Source organism: Parasteatoda tepidariorum, chromosome 6 (genome assembly GCF_982258835.1).
Source record: "Parasteatoda tepidariorum strain Cologne lab strain chromosome 6, Ptep-v5.0, whole genome shotgun sequence".
NCBI lineage: Eukaryota > Metazoa > Arthropoda > Arachnida > Araneae > Theridiidae > Parasteatoda > Parasteatoda tepidariorum.
The window spans coordinates 85,604,287-85,624,902 of record NC_141760.1 but is presented as its reverse complement, the minus strand read 5'-3'; the positions used below and the strand labels follow the sequence as shown (position 1 = coordinate 85,624,902).

The 20,616-nt window shown below is 30.2% G+C and overlaps 1 protein-coding gene across 1 annotated transcript in view; it reads right to left on the bottom strand.

Annotated features, from left to right (window-relative positions):
* Positions 1-20,616, bottom strand: part of LOC107444593 (uncharacterized) — a 209,408-nt gene extending 188,792 nt beyond the window's left edge. The window contains exon 1 of the mRNA XM_021145380.4: positions 19,709-20,616. Coding sequence (XP_021001039.2) covers positions 19,709-19,820 — 112 coding nt within the window. The 5' untranslated portion in view covers positions 19,821-20,616. The remainder of the gene's footprint in view (positions 1-19,708) is intronic.

Genomic DNA, 20,616 nt, shown 5'->3' with positions numbered 1-20,616 from the left:
ATGTCTTCCAAACACATTTTTGGCCATTTTCCAACTGATTATAAAATATCTTAGCTTCTAGTAAATTTTGCGAAAAATAATAAACATTACAGTATATCCTTTTTCTTTCTACTAGATATATTATGTTTCGCCTTCGTAACAATGTAACTAATGTTGCTGAAACGCCAGATAAATAAATAAACTAGTTAAAGGTTAGTTTATATATTTGACAGCAAAAAAAAAATTTTTTTTTTCAGTAACAAGATAATTTTTTTTCAGTAATGTTTGATGAAAATCTATAAATAAAGCGTGTCCCAAATTTAACGCAAAATTTGATTTAAATAGAAAAGTTTTTTTCCTATTACAGATTTTTTTTATTGAAACACAAAGTACTTGTGATAGGGTCATGTATAAAATAGTACATTAGGCAAATGTGCTCCATGGCTTAGCTGGCACGTGGGCACTCTAATCGAAATTTTCCGTTATCATTTTGCTTAAATGTGACTGAACTTCGTTGATACACCATTGAATCACTTCCTTCAAATGCACGGGTGGACATGAGCTTGTTGGCATAGACCAGTGTTTCCCAAAGTGTGGTACGCGTATCCCCAGGGGTAGGTGAACAGTTTAGGGGGGGTACGCGTTCTTATGTGAAATATCTTGCAACAAACGAAAATTTCACAAAATTTTTTCTAAAATCAAAGCTAACCATGAAAATTTACGATAACGTATTTTTCTATTGGCTATTTTTTGCAGAGTTAACAGTTAATAATTAGGGGTTTGTTGTGATTTATAGTAAATATTACATTCATTTTCTTTTTCGTGGTACACAGCGTTACGAAAAATTTATAAGGGGTACACAGAAGACATAAGTTTGGGAAACACTGACATAGACGTTTGATTTAAAATAACTCCTTAGGAAGAAGTCCAATAGTGTTAAATCGCATGATCTAGAGTACCGATTCTGATCACCAAATCGATAGAATACATGATCAAGAAAAGCCTCATGAAGCAATTCACAAGTTTTAGGGCATGTCGCACCGTATTGTAGAAGCATGTTTCTTATTTTTTTTATTTCCAATGTGCTGCACGATCGGTCTTGCCGATAAGCAGACCTAGTGCGTTCCCCAGAGGCGGTATCCACTCTTTCAGGACCACCACAATGGGTGAGATACCGTTGGTCATGTTAATTTGGACGTCTAGTTTCTGCCACACTAGATGGCAGCACCGAGACTCTATTTGGATGCTAAAGGCACTAGGAATTTAATTTTTTCCGGAATTGTAGAAACATGTTAACTAGTAGATGTGTATTGGACAACCAGTGTGTTTAGCAATCCCAGTTGGACTAGTCTCTTTAAATATATCAAAAGCAATTGACGTAAAAAAATCAATATTCCGTTTATATTTTGCACGAAATTTGCAGGATTCTTTCTAATCCTATACTGTCTGCTGCCAAACTGTATTCTTTCTTTCGTTCGTATCAATACTAAATTAATTAAATTTCTATTTAATTTAAACCTTTGGTAAGTTGGGATACTTCATATACTTATGTATATTACTGCCAAAACTAGCTGAAATGCCGAATTTGTTGAAAACACATGAAAAAAAAGGAATTACAACTTTGCTTTAACGTTTGGGAGCGTACACTACGTTTTTGTATACATGACAATGTCGCTGAAATTATATTTAAAACTATTCTAACATGTATGGCAGTGTTTATAAACATGTTTTTTTATTAACAAAGTAGTTAAAAGTTTAGAAAAGTAATCATACAGGCTAAATTCACTCATAAATTCCTTTATTTTAAACAAGCGAAAGTGTAAACTACATCATAAAAATTATGAATATTTTATTTCGACAAAATAAATAGGAAAATTTTATTTATACCATTTAATACATGGTTGTTATTCACTTTATTGCACCAAGCCAATCACAGCTACCCTAACTAGTATTTATAAAATAATTGATTACCACCGTTTAAAAATTCATTGGAAATTTTAGAAAATAAAACCCTATAAAAAATAACCTTAATGGCGATTTTCCAAAATTTTTTTTTAAATTTAAGAAACAAGTTATCATAAATAAAGGATTGCCATTAATTTTATTAGATTTCCAACTATTCTAATTAGATTATTTCAAAGAGTTCTAAATTGGATAAATGTAGCTTCTTCAAGCGAAGGAGACTTATTTGTTATTCGTATAAAGAAACCGAGAAAATAAAGTTATGGTCAACATAGAATCAGTTCCAGTCTGAGGAAACTTTTAGGATAATACAGGTTTGAATGTCAAGATGGCACTTAGTAAGTTCTAAAAGAAATAAGGAAAAAAAAGCTTTCCTTCTTTAGATAGCTCAGCGGGATTTAACTTCCCTTTGGTTTCCCGTCTTAGCACTGTCAGCTCTGATTACTGAGAAAAAAGGGATCTAACATTCTTGTCAGGTATTTCCCATTCCTGTTTTCCTTTCTCTGGTTCCCGTTTTCAGAAATCCTCTGAATAAAGGAGATTTTGAGATGAAAGGAGAAAAGAATGCTAAGAAAGGAAGGAGAAAAAAAATGAAGCCGAGTTACTTGTGTAACTCATGCTATCGATTTTTTTGAATGAAGGTTTTATATAAAGTGAAGAAAATGTTTACTTAAGTGCCACGATAGGTTGAAACCTTTTTAAGACATCGAAATGTTAACTACTATTGAAATAAATAGGTAACAAAAAGCTAGAATCATGGTTTAAATTTCTATTTTTGGCAATTGGGTGCCTGCAATTCGAGAAGAAGTGAAGTGATTATGCTTAACATGTGATTTAAATCAGATTTAATTGGATGCCTGGAAGCGACGTCACGCATGTGTGTCGAACTTGATTGGCCTCTGAATCAAAAAATATCATGCTTTTCCCACGAGGACGTAACTTGCAGGTCTTCAATCAGATACTTTCAAGTGACGTAGTGGAGGTATCGCGATCCTGATTGGTTGTTGAACAGTGGCATTTGTTTCCATTAGAAACTGTTTCTTCTATTCTATTTCGAGTAAGCTAACCCTGTTAAGTATCAACTCTCTTAAGTGACCCATTCCATATTCTTACACAAAGATTTCAATTCTTGCACTATATATTTCTTACTTAACACAAAGACAAGCATGAAGCCACGCGGAATATAAACAGACTAGTTAAGCATGGAAGTTGCAAGGTACACCACACACACAAAAGGAAAAAAAAACGGTTACAATAGAATACAAAAACAAATAATAAATCTAAGTTAAGTAAAAGATGTAGACGAGAAAGAATTATATTTCAACAAATTCCTTGTGCAGTACGGCGCTGTATTTTATTAACTTCACATTAATTTACTTAACTTCACGTTAATTAACATTCTAACCTATGTGGAGAAATTTAACTCCACTTCAACACGCCATTTTGCTTATAAACCATCAGCTGGAGCTGATGTAATAGGCAACATGTGTAAGTATATGTGACCTTCTTGAAGTGCAAGTACCCGATTTTGAGGAAGTTGGTAAGAAAATGATTATTAAAAGTAAGGTAAGTGGACTTATTTTTATTTAATTGAATAATGACATAGAAATTTTAGTAAATGACATAGTTTAATTACTTGGTTATATAATTTATTAACTTTTAAAAATAAACATTATTTCTCAAGTGATTACCACTCAAAATGATAAAAGCGATTGAAACAAGAAACACTTAACTAATGTTAGTGGAATAAATATTCATGTTTTTATTCGTATAAAAATTTTGTAAAGTTAGGAGTTAGTTCTCAAAAGAAAAATAATTATGTTTTTAGAGTGTGACAAAACTGATAGTCATAACTGCAACAGGTCAATAGAACTCGTAAAAGCAAACAGTTTCACCGTACAAAGTAGGGCCAGAAAGCTAAAAGCGAGCAGCAAGAGGGCGTTTGATTGTAAATACATTAAAAACAAATAATAAAGGAAAAATAATCTTTATTACTAAACATTTTACAAAAAAAAGTGGTCAAATAAACGGTCATCAGTTACATATCTGTTTTTTTTTCCACGTTTAACTTTAAAATATGTCACCTATTTTTCTATAAATCGCAAAAAACCTTATAATCTATACACATCTCTAGAACTGTCTGCAAATCTGCCGGAAATAACGCCATTTATCAATTCAATTTATTCCTACTATGGTGGTAAAAAAAAAAAGTCTTGCTTTAAGAAATGTCCCCGTTAAGATATCGTGTTAGGATACCGACCCCATTTATAGATAACAAAAAAAAAACTTAATACTATATGCCAAAGATACCTTCTAATCTATACATATCTCTAGAATTGACTATAAATCTGCTGGATATAAAATCAGATTTCAGCAGGATGCTACAAGATTTATTACTGACTGTTATAGTGAGAAAAAAGTCTCTCTTTAAAACAAAATTCTCCTTACCAAATTTATAGATTACAAAAACTGTTCATACTACTAGTCAAAGATAGCTTATAATCTATACATATTTCTAGAATTGACTATAAATCTGCCGGAAATAAAACCAGGTATCATCACAGGATATTATGAGATTTATTCCCGCTATGGACAATCGAGCGTTACGGGCGGATACACTCCACCGTTCACCACGTTTCGCCACACACACATACAGTTCGAATTACATTTGTTCAAAAGGTATCAAAAGCAACTGAGAGGAATTGCGAAGCTATTGCTGGATGCACATGAACGGTGAGAGTAGAGCGATATCCGAAAAAAAAAGTTACCAAATCCAGAAGTGTTTAAGATAAAGAATGAGACCAGTGTATATACTTCTGCCTGAGTTATCTTCAACAAAGAGACTTCAGCGCAAATTGAAAGAGACACTTCTGTTTCGGGCATTTTAGTGGAAAAAAGGGTAAAAAAAGAACGTAATTTTTTTCAGCTATCATAGCAAGAAAAAATAATTTTGGTTGTTCATAATCTATGGGTACAAACATGTGCATTTTGTAGTCAGTTGGGATAAAAACTTAACAACATTTGCAATGTATTTTTAATTCTAATTCTAATGTGTATAATTCTGATTCCGTATCTTTAATTCTAGCTTGTATAAAACTAAAGCAGGTTTATGCAAGTCTGTAACGAAAACCGTTTTGCACAAAAAAATATTAGTTTATTGACGAAATAAATTAAGTTTTGAGCAGGAGTTTCGGTTTTTTTTTTTTTTTTTTTTTTTTTTTTTTTTTTTTTTTTTAATTTTTGATTTTCATTTCAAGCACTAGAGCTACTAGAGAATATTGCATTGAAATTCCCTTGTTGCTCATTACTTTCTCATTGAATAACAGAGCATAAGCAAAATATGTTTTTTTTAAGACAGGAATGGATACTTTTCGGTTAGTCGGAAGTAAGCGTAAGATCGCCGAATAACTTAAACCTGCGCCAAAATCTGGTAAAGATAATATATATATATATACATAAAATTTTGGTTACTTGTCGAATTAGTCCGAAATTGTCAGCAATAAATAAATAAAAACTAGCTGTCGGGTTGTGCGCTCGAAAATCACTATCTAAGAAATCGTTTAAGCTATAAAATAAAGAGCAATTTACTTTTGACTAAGCTCAAACAGAGTCCACCCACTCTGTACATCATGAAGCCACGTCAGTGTACAGGCTCTTAAGATTATGATTTAAGGATTTTTAGCGTCATTAAATGTATCCGTACGCATACCTGCCAACTTTTACGCATTTGGCGTAAAATTTTATTTCCATATTTAAAGTGGTAGTAAAATGTATGTTTTCTATATATTACTTACATTTATAAACTTAGTTTAAAATCTTTTTGACCACCACTATTTTTATAAAAATGAAGCATATTAATATGCAATATTGTTGTAGTAGTCCGCATAAGGTTTTTATAAATACAGCTATGTTTCAGCACAACATTGTAATTTGAATTCTATTTTACTACCACTGGGGAAAATCATCTTCGAAAGGATTAAAAGTTGGCAGTTTTGCGTACGTATTTAAAAATAAAATATTACATTTATATAAGAATTCTTTTTTAAAAATCTATGGTTAAGAAAAATTTATTTGGGATTTGTAACCAAACATGTATTTTAGAAAGCGTAACTGACATTGAAAATATATCTCATTCGTCAGATTTTTATATAAATTAAAACAAATATAATTTGGAATTTGATTCAAAGAAAATCACGTCCTAATTTTGAAGCAATATATTAAAGCAGAGACAATCATTCTAGGCATGAAAGACAATTATTAAAAATAACAATAAACCATTACAGACTTAGAAACTATTAGAACCATAACAATTAGCTATCATGTATAACCATAATTCATAACAGACATAAATCAAGCTAACCAATAAACCAGAAACCAATAAAACCATTATACAGATTAATCTACTGTGAAATTGAGACTAGACTATTTGTATTCAGTGTCGAATTTTTTTAAGGTGTCCTCTTTCGCCAAAGGAAAATTAAAAAAATTCAAAATTTTAGTGTGTTAAACATGAAACAGAGCTAGAATTTGAAACTATATTTGAGCTGTTGTATAGCTCTCGTCTTTAGCCTAACTACTTTTCTATGGAAAATGAAAACTATTCTTTGAATTACTTATGAAGGGGAAAAATATATTTATAAAGTATCGTTTATAGAGTAGTACCTAGACCATGAACATAATTTTTTCAGACTTGGAAAGTAGTAAATTGTTTTCTTTTTAGTTTCCTATAAAAATAATGAACAGAACAGAAGCCATTTCTTTATTTGGTGAATTTCATTTTATTTTATTGTAAGGAATTATCTGGGCTTTACAGCAGTTAAATAAATTAAATATTAAAAATATGAGTATTTTCAAAATTACAAATAGTAATTCTTTAAATATATATATTTGTAAAGATTAAATACACTTCACAAACTCCCAACAGTTAAAAAATAACATTATTTGCTGTAACTTGACAACTCAGGTGACAAAGAATATTCAAAAGCAAAAAAAAAAAAAAAACTTCAAAAAATATCTTTTCTTTAAATAACTTTTATCAGCTTTTTACTTCAAATAACTTCTTTCTTTAATAATTTACATTTTTATATTACCCCTAACCACTAAACAGAAGTTAAAATTCTAAAATATAAGCATTAGAGTACAATTTTTCTAAATTTTTATTGGGATTTGGGTTAGTTGTTTTAAGATCATGCAATTATCTTTTGTTTTGCAAATGGCGAAATTTTTTATTTTTTTTTAAATTTAAAGAATGTTTTTAAAACAGCTAGAAAATATTGTTTATAAAAAACTATGCAATAAAATAAAATAGTCCTACGTGCGAATTTAAAAATATAAGATAAATGCTCTCGAATCTTCCTATATGAGAGAAGTTGATATAATTTATAACTCGAGTACTTATTTTTTAATCATAAACATTTTACCATATCTTTTTAAAGTAACAAGCAATTTTTAAATAAATAAAAAACTGCAGTTTACAATGGTTTAAACTTCTAAAAAATGAAAAAAAAACTATTAACAGAAAAGGTAAAGATTTTTGCTCGAAATTTTGTGTTTTTAATGGAAAATACTTGGAATTTTTTTTTTTATGTATGTAAATAAATAAATGCCTGCAATTCATTTAATAACAGTGGTTGTGAATGCAAATAGACATTATACTTTAAAATATGTTTTTTTTCCCTATACTAAACGCCTTTTTCTTTCGAATAAATTTAGAGAAAGGGGAATTTAACTTGGATATAACACGTTATCTTTCCGAACATGAATAACAGTTCAGAGAAATGAAAAGGTATAAAAAAAAGTAATTTCTTTTCTTATGGCTGAAATTATTTCACATCAAAAAAGTTAAATTATTTTTTGATAGAGCTGGATGAACAAAAAAAAAATTGTTTTAAGATATTTTCATACGAGTATTCAATTATAAAATATTCTTTTGGAATCCGTTGGGATGGATGGAGGAATGAAAAAAAAAAAAATCAGGGGAAAATTATTCATTTCACTGCCAACGCAAGATTTGCTTCAGGGCTCGAGTTTTTTCTTTCTTTTTTATTTCATTTTATTTATGTATTTTTTTGAATTAATATAAACTCGAGAGTTTTCATTTTATTTGTTTTAGTTTATTTTTCACTAATTTATCCAAGCAAAAAATTTTGTTGCCGCTTACAAAATTATTTTTAATTAATAAAAATGATTGAATAGATCTTATTTAGTAAATAAATTATTTAAAGCCTTTTTGAGCAAATATCTTTTCTTGAAATAATATCTTTAAAAAAAATAAATAGATACTTTTGAATAACAACAAAGATATTTATTAATCAAACAAATACAGATTCTCCATTAATCACATGAAATATATATTGCATACACCCTAATATTACATGACAGAAATATCTGTGTTGGGAATTTAGGGAAATAACTGACTCATCTATACCGGTTAATAGTATTATTATTATTTCTATTTATATAGTACGTGATGGTTACTAAAAGTGTATGACTTTCCTTTTAAAGAAAGCAAACCTACTGTCTCACAATCACGAGATGTGGCTGCTGTGAGGTTGTGAAATTTTTGCTGTGAATCTTCACTCACAGCAACCTCACAGAAATTTCATCTCGTGATTGCCAGAGAGTATCAACCTATTTATTGTGAATAAATTACTTTCAATAAATACAATTAAATCAATTAAACTATGATAATTAAAAGTATGAAATAATTTAAATTTCATACTTTGTCGGTAACCTGCATGCAATAATTAAGTAAAGCTCAGCGGAAGCGTATACAATATGTTTTGATAGTACGTTTTATAAGTATAATTCTATTCAGGTACAATAACCATCATGTATTACATAAATCATAATACTACTATTATTGTGATAGCTCAGGGAACAGAGCGTTCGCCTTCGAATGAGGTGAACTGGGTTCGATTCCCAGCAATGATTGATCGAGACGAATTCCACATCGCGCTTGCACCGACCGTAAGTGACCGACAGTGCTGACGTAAAATATTCTCCGTGGTAGACGGATCATGGGTTTGAGTCCCTTTATCGTCAAACTAACCGTGAGAGGTTTTCGTGGTATTCCTCTCCCTGCAACGCAAATGTAGGTTAGTTCTATCAAAAAAGTCCTCCACGAAGGCAAATTTCTCCTAATACTTGATATAGAAGTTCTCCTGTGTTCTGGATAAGGTTCAAAATTAGAAGGCTCCGTAGTTGAACATTATTAGCCACAAATCCAAAAAATTTTGTGGGCTGTTCAACGACGGTTATAAAATCAAAAAGTACTATTATTATTTAAATAGTACATGATGGGTACTAAAAATGTATGATGTTCCTTTTCAAGAAAAAAAAAGAAGAAAAAAAAAAGACTACTGCCTTGCAATCACAAGATGAGCCCTCGTCTTCGCTGACAGCAATCTAGCAGAAATTTCCTCTCGTGATTGACAAAGAGTACCTACCTATTTATTGTACTTGAAATATTTTAAGCAAATACAAATAAATCAATTAAACTATGGTAATTAAAAGTATGAAGTAATTAAATTTTAAACTTTGTCGGTAAACAGCATATAATAATTAAGTAAACATCAGCTCAAGTGTACAATTTTTCGATGGTACGCTTTATAAGTATATTTCCATTCAGGGACAATAACTAATATATATTAATCCTACCGCCAATTTAGCTTAAACTACATTAATTTATATCTAGTTAAAATCCTTCAATAACATATCAAATGCGTGACAAAATTACCATACATCTATTTTAAAAATAAGGAGGAGATTGGACTTTTCTTAAAAATATTCTCTGAACAAACCACATTAACCCTTCCCCTTAGAATCACCTAGGCTATTAAGTCTTCTTGACGAAATAATAAATGATTTGTATACAGTAAATTATTTTACTTTTAACAGACTAATAAAGTATCCATCACTCTTCACCTTACACAGTAGGGCGTATCGAAAAAATCGAAATTTCTTAGATCTTTTTGCGGTAGTGCGGAAAAGATGTGAACACCCATCATTAAAAATTGTGCGGAATATCAAAACTCTGGGTCAATATCTTCTGTCGCCTCAGTGGGCCGAAAGTTTCGAAAATTGGACTAAAAATCATTAAAATAAAAAATAATAATAAGCAAACCCTTATTTCGCTTATCGGTTTTGGGTAGTGTTTACAAGTTGCTATTCCATAACAAATACAACCATAAAAAATCTTAGAATTATATTTTAATATCTTCTGCCGCCTCATCGCCACAAAATTTTGGAAAATGAAGGCAAAATTTTAAGTAAATAAACTTCACACTTACCTCATTTTAATGGGAAGAGAGACTTTATTTTACCTCTTAAGCATACAAATGACAAAACCATTACTGTTTGTATTAATTTTTTGTCTCAAATTTTGACATATGTTTTCTGGATTCTAGTGCCACTCTAATAAATCTATCCCTATTCAGTGGCCCAACTATTTTTCCCGAAGCTGCAGTAACTAGTTTCATAATCCGCTCCACTGCTTGTGTGCGTGTGAAGGAAATTTAATAAAGTCCCAGCAGTCCATTGGCATACCGTCCTTTATCATCTTCAGAAGTTCTTGAAAACTGATCTCTCTGAGAACGGGAGGCAATGTCACATAACAAGCTTGTCAGTCAATGAGATCTACATAGCCTGCTGCTTCAAAGTTAAAAGCAGGAATAACGAATCTGCGAACACCATTTCCTTCCAAGCTAACTCCCCTTGCCTTAATAATCCGCCGAGTTGCAAGGGTCCTAATAGGGCACCTCTCTTCCGTTAACATGGCCAAAAGCATGTTTTCTGGAGCTGCAAAGCAAGCGTTGCGAGAAATAATTGGTTCGATTACGTCACGATATTTTTTAGGCAAGTATCGAGAGGAATTGATGAAATGCCACAGGTGTCTAGTACCATCTTTTATGGACGGATGAATCTTTATTCGGAACCATGAGGGCGCGTAGACTCTTAGAATGAATACAAATAAAGTTAGTAACTCGTTTGATGGGTCTAATGTAGATATATATAACCTCAGTATTCGATTAGCAGTTGTTAGCCAGCGAGCCAAATTCAATGTTCCTGGTTCCCGGTTAGCTAGATCTGAACAACAAACGCCAGAACTAATGGCGGTGAAAATGTTTAATAAGTATTTCTGATCTGAACTGAGAGTGGTGGGATCAATATCTGGCATCTCGCTATAAAAAGCAACAATTGAAAGCTTTTCGCATCCTTTGAGGTTCCGTCCAATGTCTCCGGTATAAGATGTGGGTCCAGATGACTTGCTGCAATGGACTCAAATAGGTGTCGTAATGGCAACTCATTGAAATGAAGTAAGCAGATAATCCATTGTACTGGTCTCTGAAGTTTCAATTCAAGCCTGCGAATTACACCATTAAACACTCCTGTGTTCACTACAGTGCCGTCACACCCGAGAACACAAAGGTTACGAAAATCATCCAATAAATCACCTGTTATATATTCGTAAATGCTATTAGATATATGAAGACTAGATCCACTTACGGGCGTAACATGTCCCATGTATGTAGAATCAGGCTCCGATAGAATACAGTAATGAGCTTCTACAATTGTTCTTTGGAACTGCTTGCCCTCGTGTTTCTGATGTTAAAGTTTTGTCCTGCCGTCCATTAAAGTAAAAGCCATATATAGTGGAACGATTTTCAATTGATTTTGAGACATTTCTTTGTAAATTCTCGATTTTTCCCTCCATATTTTATTTTTGTCTGTAACGAGGCTGGTATCTGATTCCGATATTAAACCCAAATCTTTTATAACACTCGATGCAATAGCAGCCGTGGCTCTGTTGGATACACCATATCTTTGATCTTTGACTGACAAGAACTGTGTTATCCAGTTTAAAACGCATTTGATTACTCCTTATGGGCTGCTGAAACGACACAGTGTAAGACGCGTGTTTGGTGCCCACCTTGTCTTCCTCCGCCGCTATCTCCATCGCATATTCTATTTCATTTTTCTTTCCATTTTGTACTGAATAGCTTGACACAGAAGCAAGAGACGCGTGTTTTGCAGATTGTATCATGTTCCTTTCGCGTTTGAAGTTTCTGGTGTCGTTTTGATTCTGGAACATCAACGTTTCCAATAAACAGTTTTCTTTCCGTTCGTTGGTCAATGAGGAACACCTGCTCATTTCCAGGAGCTTTGCTTTCTTTCGGACAGACACACTCCTTAAAAATCGCGCATTTACAGGCAGATATGTCAAATAGTTTTTTTGCCTCCGTTTTAAAGTTCTCAACATTCGTCAGATCTCCGATTTGGTTCTTAGGATCAAAATAAGGTTGTTCTATTTTTTTGGCAGAGCGCCAAATCCAGTCTGTCTCGATTGTGCATTGTGCAAGCAGTAAACAGTTATACAGAAAAGTACCAAAATGCGTCGAAATTTCCAAAATTAGATGCGATGAGGCGGCAGAAGATATTATTCTGTAATTCTAAAATTTTTTATAGTTGTTGTTTTTACAATATTGTAACTTTTAAGTGTTACCTTAAACCGATCAGCGAAATCTGTGGTTATGTATTAATTTTTGTATTTTAATCATTTTGAGTCCAATTTTTGGAACTTTAGGCCCACTGAGGCAACAGAAGATATCAACCCAGAGTTTTAAGATTCCGCTAATTTTTTAATAATAGGAATTCACATCTTTTCCGCACTACCGCAAAAAGATCTAAGAAATTTCGATTTTTTCGATACGCCCTATTACACAGGTCTAAATCAGTAAATATCTAATGAGTTTTACAACCAATCAAAACATAATTTCAGATGATTGATCGTTGCTATTGTTGGAATCCACGAAATGCATTTACAGATAACAATCAAAATAGGCGGGTTCACTTGTGGTCGGTAATGAGTGCAGGGATTTATCCACTAATTATGGATCTAGGAGTGTTATTATCGATTTCTTGATGACAACATAATAACAGGTGTTATAAAAGGGACCGTATCCAGGCAATAACGAAGAAGGCATGACAAAACTATCCTTGTCGCAGAGATGTAAAAAATGAATTATTTATGATCTATGTTTATGTTTCAGGAGGGGATTTTGTGGAAGAGATTCGATGTAAACAACTTGCCCAAGACGTAAACTGGTTAATAGTTTTCTGATAAATTAAGTTATGAAAAACAGCATTAATGTTGTGTGTTGGGTTAAGGATCTGAAAAGGCAATCACCCAAAAGTAATTTAAGAGTTTCTTTGTTTATATGTAAGAGTGCAGTGAAAGGACACTAGTATCAAAGGGACAATAGTATAAAAACTAGGATGTCATCCTACGGAGTTCAAATCCTCGGAAATTTTAGAAAGTATTTATTATGAATTAAAATTTGTGAAAGTAATTATTTTCATGCATTTTACTAAATTTAATACAAAATAGTACAAATCTTCTTATTTCATATAGTAATGATAGAATAAATAACTTATTGTCCGAAATTTGAAAGCTATTTCAAATTAAGAAAAAAAATGGCGAAGTTCTCATCTTAGCTACTGAAAACTGTAAAAGCTCACTTTATTATTTCTTTTATCACGATTTTTTTGAATTAAAAAATATTAATATACATAAATTACTATTGGATATGGTAGAAATTTGTTACTTGCCTTACTCGGTTACTTTTTTTGGCGCCTATTAGCAATTTCTCAAATTGACAAACAAATTAGAAAAACAAAAGTTGCTAATAAAAAACTGGTTAAAACTTAAAAACACGAAACAGAAATGTTGGTTTTTATAGCTTCAGTGCATTTCAAAAAGAAAATTAATATTTGGGTTAACTGAGCTGTTTTTGAAAAAGGAAAAATACGGTATGGGTGGTTCAAGAAAAATATGAAAAATTGACAACTTATCAAACATAGCGTAATCTCAAGTTTTGTAATTAAATAATTTGTTTAAATTTAGATTGTTTAACGTATTTATGCCTACAAATATATCTTCCCATGCGAAATTCGGAACACCTGCTAATCGCATTACGCGGGCACTTGTGTTCTGTGATCAATATAAAACTTTCCAGTTCTTAATAAAATAGAAAGTGTAGTACAAATACATATTCCATTAAATAACTCACCCTTAAAAATATATGATACCGGCTGTCCTACCGGTATTCTAAAATACGTTTTTAGGTTTGAAAAGGTTGAGAAAAACCCTGTTTTAGAATATAGATTCCAAATCCAGTTTAATTCATTAATTTATGGAATTAGTTTTTCTGGTTTTCGAATACGTTTACGAGTTCTAGTCTGATTTTTCTCATGGTTGTTTCTTGCAGCAATTTTACTAAACTCAAATATAAAAAATTTTTAAATTTTGAAAAAAAAATAGTATATAGTACTATAAAAGTAAGGGCCAATTTGAATTTCGTTTAGAAAAGAGATTTTTCCCTTTACAAATTTCGACCTTTAAGAGCCTCATTTAAGGAGAAAAGCAAGTAAAAATAGGGGTAATGTCTCTTGCATAAAACATTTCATGTCTTAAGAATAATTTTACAGATAAAACTTTAATGCATTGGTATAGCCAAAATAAAATATAAATGATAACACATAAAGAGAATAGAAAAAATTTGGAAAATTTTAAGCCTCGTTGTTTTCTTTTTCCCCCGTTAAATCGTTACCACTTGATTTTCTTTTCTTTTTTTTTTTTTTTTTTTTCTTGAATGAAAGGAACTAAAGAAGGGAAAGAAACTTAAAAACTAAGTAAAAATTAATATTTTTGTTGTATTAGAAGTGAGCCTTGTATAAAACTTAATGAAAAATTCTAGTTTCAGTGAAAATAGTTATTCACTGAGGAGAAAAATATTCCTGTAAAATTACCCTACTGAATTGCAATGGCATTTTTGATTATTAAAACCGAAATTTACGATACTCATTTGGTAATTTTTCCGTTCATATGATAACATTCGGATATTATATGAATACAAACCGGACATCATATGATAACAAACCGGATATTCTGGTTTTCAAAACACAGTTCTTATTGCCACACATTTAATAAAAAAAAATGAACATTAATTTTAACCGAATAAATGGATTTTATCACATGCTCTAAGGTATCATGATAAAATTATCAAATTTGATCACATTTACCATATTTTATCACTCATTATGAAACCATACTTCATTGTTAATTTTACAAAAACCATTACCAAAACGCCTTGGTAAAAATTACCGAGCTTTTTGGTGTTTCAATATAGCCAGAAACACTGTAAAATTTAATAGAAATTGGTAGTTTTAACACTACTTTATTTCTCAGTTAAAAATCGTATAAAAACATTTTTTTCCAATGCCCACCCAATTGACTCTCGTTTTTAAGGTATCAGTAGGGCAGATTTGTTGGTACAGTAAGGGTAGATAGTACAGAGAATGAAAAACCATCCATGCCTTGTCCGGGATTTAAACCCACTGCCTTTCTGGAGTGAGGTCAGTTCTCTGACCACTACACAGTCCGGTCGGCTATAAAAACTTAGTACATTAAATTAAAATATTTCATTTGACAAAATCCTTTAAGTTCTTATTAAAACAATCTTAAACAATATGTCCCAAATAGAAACATCCAAAATTTAAGTTTCTGGCTTACAGAAATGCCACGAATTAAGAATATTCAATTAAAAAAATAATAATGTAGAATATTACAGCAAATGTTTTTTTAACTTGGTTCAAAAAATTTTTTTGGTCCTAAAAAATATTTTTGTCACATTTCTATTTAAGCCATTCTAATTTATGAATCATCATTCCTATACACTTATTTTACGGCATGCATGTAAAAAAAAGTTAATTAAATATACAATTAACTTCTTCAATTTACGAAAACGCGTATTGCAGCCAACGCTAATGTTTAATTATTAATTTACGCAAACTTGCATTTAGAAAGAGAAAAATAAAGGTAAAAAAGTCACTGGTTAAGCCATTAATATTAAGCTAAATGCATAAAAGCGTTCAAAGACAGAAAACAATTTTGGTTTTGTAATTTTTACGAATCGTCTAAGAATAATTAAGAGAATTTTTTTAATGGCTTGCTGCTTTGAATGTAATTATTAATTTTTTTTAGTACAATTGGAGTTTTTAAAAGGCAACGCATTTAAATTAGAACATACCTTAAGTATTGCGTAAAATTTGTTTATCTAAGTATTTAAAGTTTGTGTCCTATTTAAAGTTTGTAATCGAATGTTGAATCAAAGTTTGTTAAACTTTGATACAACATTTGATTCAAAAATAACATTTTACAAATATCTGAAATAATTCAACATAATTTTAATGCTTTTTTTATTTCTAATTTTTAATAAAAAGGGGAAGGCTTGAAAGGAAAATTTATTGTTAGTTAAAGTTAACAAAAGATTTGGTCAATTAATACAATGAAAACATTTACATTCCTTTTATTTATCAAATAATGTTAATTTAAAGAATTTTGATAAATAAAAGCCCTTAAAATTATTAAGAAAAATTATAAATACGTAAGAGAAATGAGCATGTTTGATACACTTCAGCGCGGGACAGAATCGATATTTTAGTGAGAAAAGTTTATCTACAGGGTCTCCCAGAAATGTCGATACAAACTTCTAGAAGAAGTAGGGTAGACACATAATAAAGATTAAGAAATACCTAAGAAATGATTACCGGAAATGTAATCATATGCCGCTAAGGGCGCTTTCCTCTGAACTGCTACATCGGGGGTCTCTTCCAATGTCAGGAACTTTTATTTTTCTAAAGTTTTTGTTTTATATTAATTGTTGCCATAAACTGCTTTCAAATAGGTACACTATTTGCTGTTTTATCGCAAATTAATGATTTGGTGACTAACTGAACCATTTCGCCTAATCATTAAATTATGACACAACAGCATTTCTGAGTCTATTTTAATGGAACTTTTGATAATAATTAAGAGTAGCGTATAATTAACATGAAATAAAATATTTTATAAAAATAAAAGTGCAAGTTCCAAGGCACATGAACAATATTTCCATAATAGCAAAGAGCCCCTAACAGCGTAAGGTGACATTTCCGGAATTCTTAATCCTTACGATGCTCTCTACTTCCCCTAGAAGTTTGACGCAACATTTAGGATATTATATATATACATATGAAGGATTAATGAATAAAAAGAGACAAAGAAAAATTCTAAAAATAAAATATTAAAAAAAAAAAGAATTAAAAAAAATAATACTAAAAAGCCAGAAAACAAAAAACTGAAAAGATATAATCTCATCATCATCTCACACGATTATATCCGCAAAAGAGCTGATGAAAAGATTATATGTTTTCAGTGTTCCGACTTTTTAATATTATTTTTGTAAGTTATTTTTTTAAATATTTTATTTTTACAATATTTTTTCTTCTTTTCTTTTCATTAATCTTTAATTTTGTCCATGTTATCTCTATGTCTTTAACTTATTTCATGAGTTCTATATACTTGCAGCCTATGCGCAGTAAATAAAGCTAATTAGTGTTCTTAAATTTCTCTTTTTATCCTTTATGTCTTTATTGTGATATACATATATTTGACAAATAATTATAAAAAATTTCACACCAAGTGAACATCAGACGTCACAATGAAGTTGAAATTATTAAGAAAACCTTCAAGTTATATCCTACACAAAATAAAGCACCTTGTTCTAGTACCCCAATAACGTTTCGTTAGATTTCGTGAGACTTTTTTTTCATATTTAAATAGTCTTCGCTTTTCAATGCATAGCTGCTTTTAAATACAGCATTTTTTTAAACATTTTCACAATACACATTAAAATTGATAATAACACAATAAAATTTATATAAACAAGGGTGCAATGGTGTCATTTGTTGAATCAAGGCTTAAATCTTCAATTATATGCTTAGGTCCAAACAAAGATCTTAATTTAGGCAAAGAATAATTTAAAATAAAACCATTCACATTTCCATTCTGTGACTTCATGCTAATAATTTTATTATGATTAATATTTCTTTTAAAAAAAACTGCTCATGTTAAGAAAAGTGCCTTTGCGAAAATACTTTTTGATCCTAAAATGCAGAAGGTTTAACGCAAATTTCAGAATACATATCATTAGTTTAAAGGAGCAGATAGGTGAAATTAACAGCATTTAATCAGAGATACCATGACTAAAACATTTCCTGTTTTTAACCAAAAAAAAAGAAACATATCATTGTTGATATAATTAATTATAAATAATATCATTATTCATTACAATATTATATAATTTTTATTATAACTTAAAATAACTGAGAGTTCATTAAGAACAATTATACAATAACTCCATTTTCAAATACATGAACAAATATTGTATTTATAATAAATATAACTGTGGCAGTTGGGTGAAATGAAATGATTATGATACGGGTCTATTGGTGTTAAGACATTAGACTTTAAAAAAGAAAAAAAAAATTAAATCTTTGAATGTTGGCAAATATTAATGTGGTAGAAAAATCAAATTATTTATTTAAATGAGCTGCTATGATAAAAATTTGAATAGAAATTGAAGACATTATCGAACCTGTCGTTAGGAAATATTTATACAGCTGAGTTTTATACCATCAACCATACCATTTACGAGTGTTGTTTCAGAAAAACACTTTATTTATTTTAAAATAGCAAAAAAATATTTATTTACTTATAAACACATCCCCGCATTAAAACAGTTAGAGATATTTCTCTCTTACCAACTATAGTGTAAAAAAATTGCATTTTCATTATTAATAAATAAGGTGTGAAATCGTTATTAAGTTTAGCAGAACATGTGTTATTGTGTAGAGTTATTCTGATTTTTAAAGAATTCATGTAAGAGTTATTCAAGAAAATTCGCCAAAATTAAAAATGCAGATCTGATCTTTATTGATTGATTTATTTTTTCAATTAAATATTACTCTAATTTAAGTAATTGTAAAAATTGCAGCATTAATTAAGTCATATGGAAAAGATGATTTTTATTAAAATGTTTTTCAAATTTCAGAATGTAAATAAGTGGAAAAAAATACATTTGTACACTTTGCTGTAGTTACATTGAAGCCAAGAACTCTTTTTTTAAAAATTTGTATATTTTTTTATGCATGAAAAAATGGGATACATAATTTTATTTAATTTAAATTTATTCGAAAAAATACGCAGTTTTTGTAAATATTTTGTGTTAATCATTTGCACAATACTTCGATTTTTACCAGATATATTTATAATATATATATGATATAATAAAAGCAAGATGCTGTAAGAAAAGTATCGTTTAACGATTTCTCCTTTTTATTTTAAACCAAAATTACATCTAGGTGTTAAGAGAAAAATAAAAAATAAACTATGATCACTTTGTAAAGAAAAGGCATTTCTGCGATAACTTTCCGGATTTCATATTTGACAAAAAATGTACTTTGCACTAAAATTGAAAGAAAATTCTCCCACAGAATTTTGGAAAAAATGGAAATATTGAACAGTTAAATTTTATTTCAATGGTTCATAAATTAGCTTATAAGAGTTAGAACAAAAATATTTTTAGAATATTTTTAGTAGGTAGAATTTGAAATTTTTTTATCAATAAGAAAAAACAAATAATCGGTTATTTTTTTATATCAGGATTTTTTCCTATTTATTATATTAATAGTTTAAACAAAGTATTTCCTTGAAGGCAAAATAATTATTTCCGAAATAACACTTTAATAAGTTTTCTTTAAATAATTATTTTTAAAATAATACATGGATTTAATTTTTTTAAAATCTAATATGACGAATTTTCCAAATAGTATTTTCCATGGTGTTTTAAATAATATATAGTAAATATATAATAGTTTTACTTACCCATTTTTTCTTGACAAACCACAGTTGAGAAGTTAAAAACACATATAAAATAGAATCCCAAGCAAAATAAGTAAAAATTTTTTGCGTATAGTTCCATTCTCATTAAAAACATGATGATTATGATGGCTCAATATAAATATATTAGATTTTTCTTAAATATTTAGTCACACAATCTCATTTTTCGTCAACCCGTAACTGCTATAGTAATTGTTGGAATATTCCCAAACAAATATCAGAGTACCAGGATAAGAACATTTTTGTATTGGGTTAAAATGTCAACACGATCATGAAGCATTTACTATTTGCTTAAAGTATAGTTAAAATAAATAAACTCGCAAAATATCATGTCACTGTTACGTCTGTCCGCAATCTCATAATTCAGTTCTTTTCCTTACAGGACAGGGGAAAAAAAATCATAAAAAAGTCGTCTGCGAAATCATAAATTAAAAACTTTAACTTTAAAATTCAAAAAATCGTTTGCAAAATTGAAAACAATCGCTTGGAATCAAACTTCTTTTCCCAAGTTAACTGTAAACACGTGAGCTATAACTTTCGCCCATGAAAGCTGCCGCATTTACTTCCTTCCTCAAGGAAAGAAAGTTACACTGCTGCTTCTTCCGCTGAAGATGAAAAACAGGACCTGAAAAACCCTGAACTTGAGAGTGAGAGAGAGTCACGTGACTTGAAGAAAGTTGCGCTTTTGTTTATTACTTTTTGAAGGTCAACAGCCGACACCGCCGCGTAGAAAGTGTCAAGAGCGGCTTCAGACTTCGCTATGGACCGCTGATTTTACGCGCACCGCTCCTTCAATCATAAAGGCAGATTCCATGGACTGCTTCGTCCGCCAAATCGTTCGAAACACCGTTTGGTCTCGGAGATGGGTTTGTGAGCCGGCGGGACGTTTACGT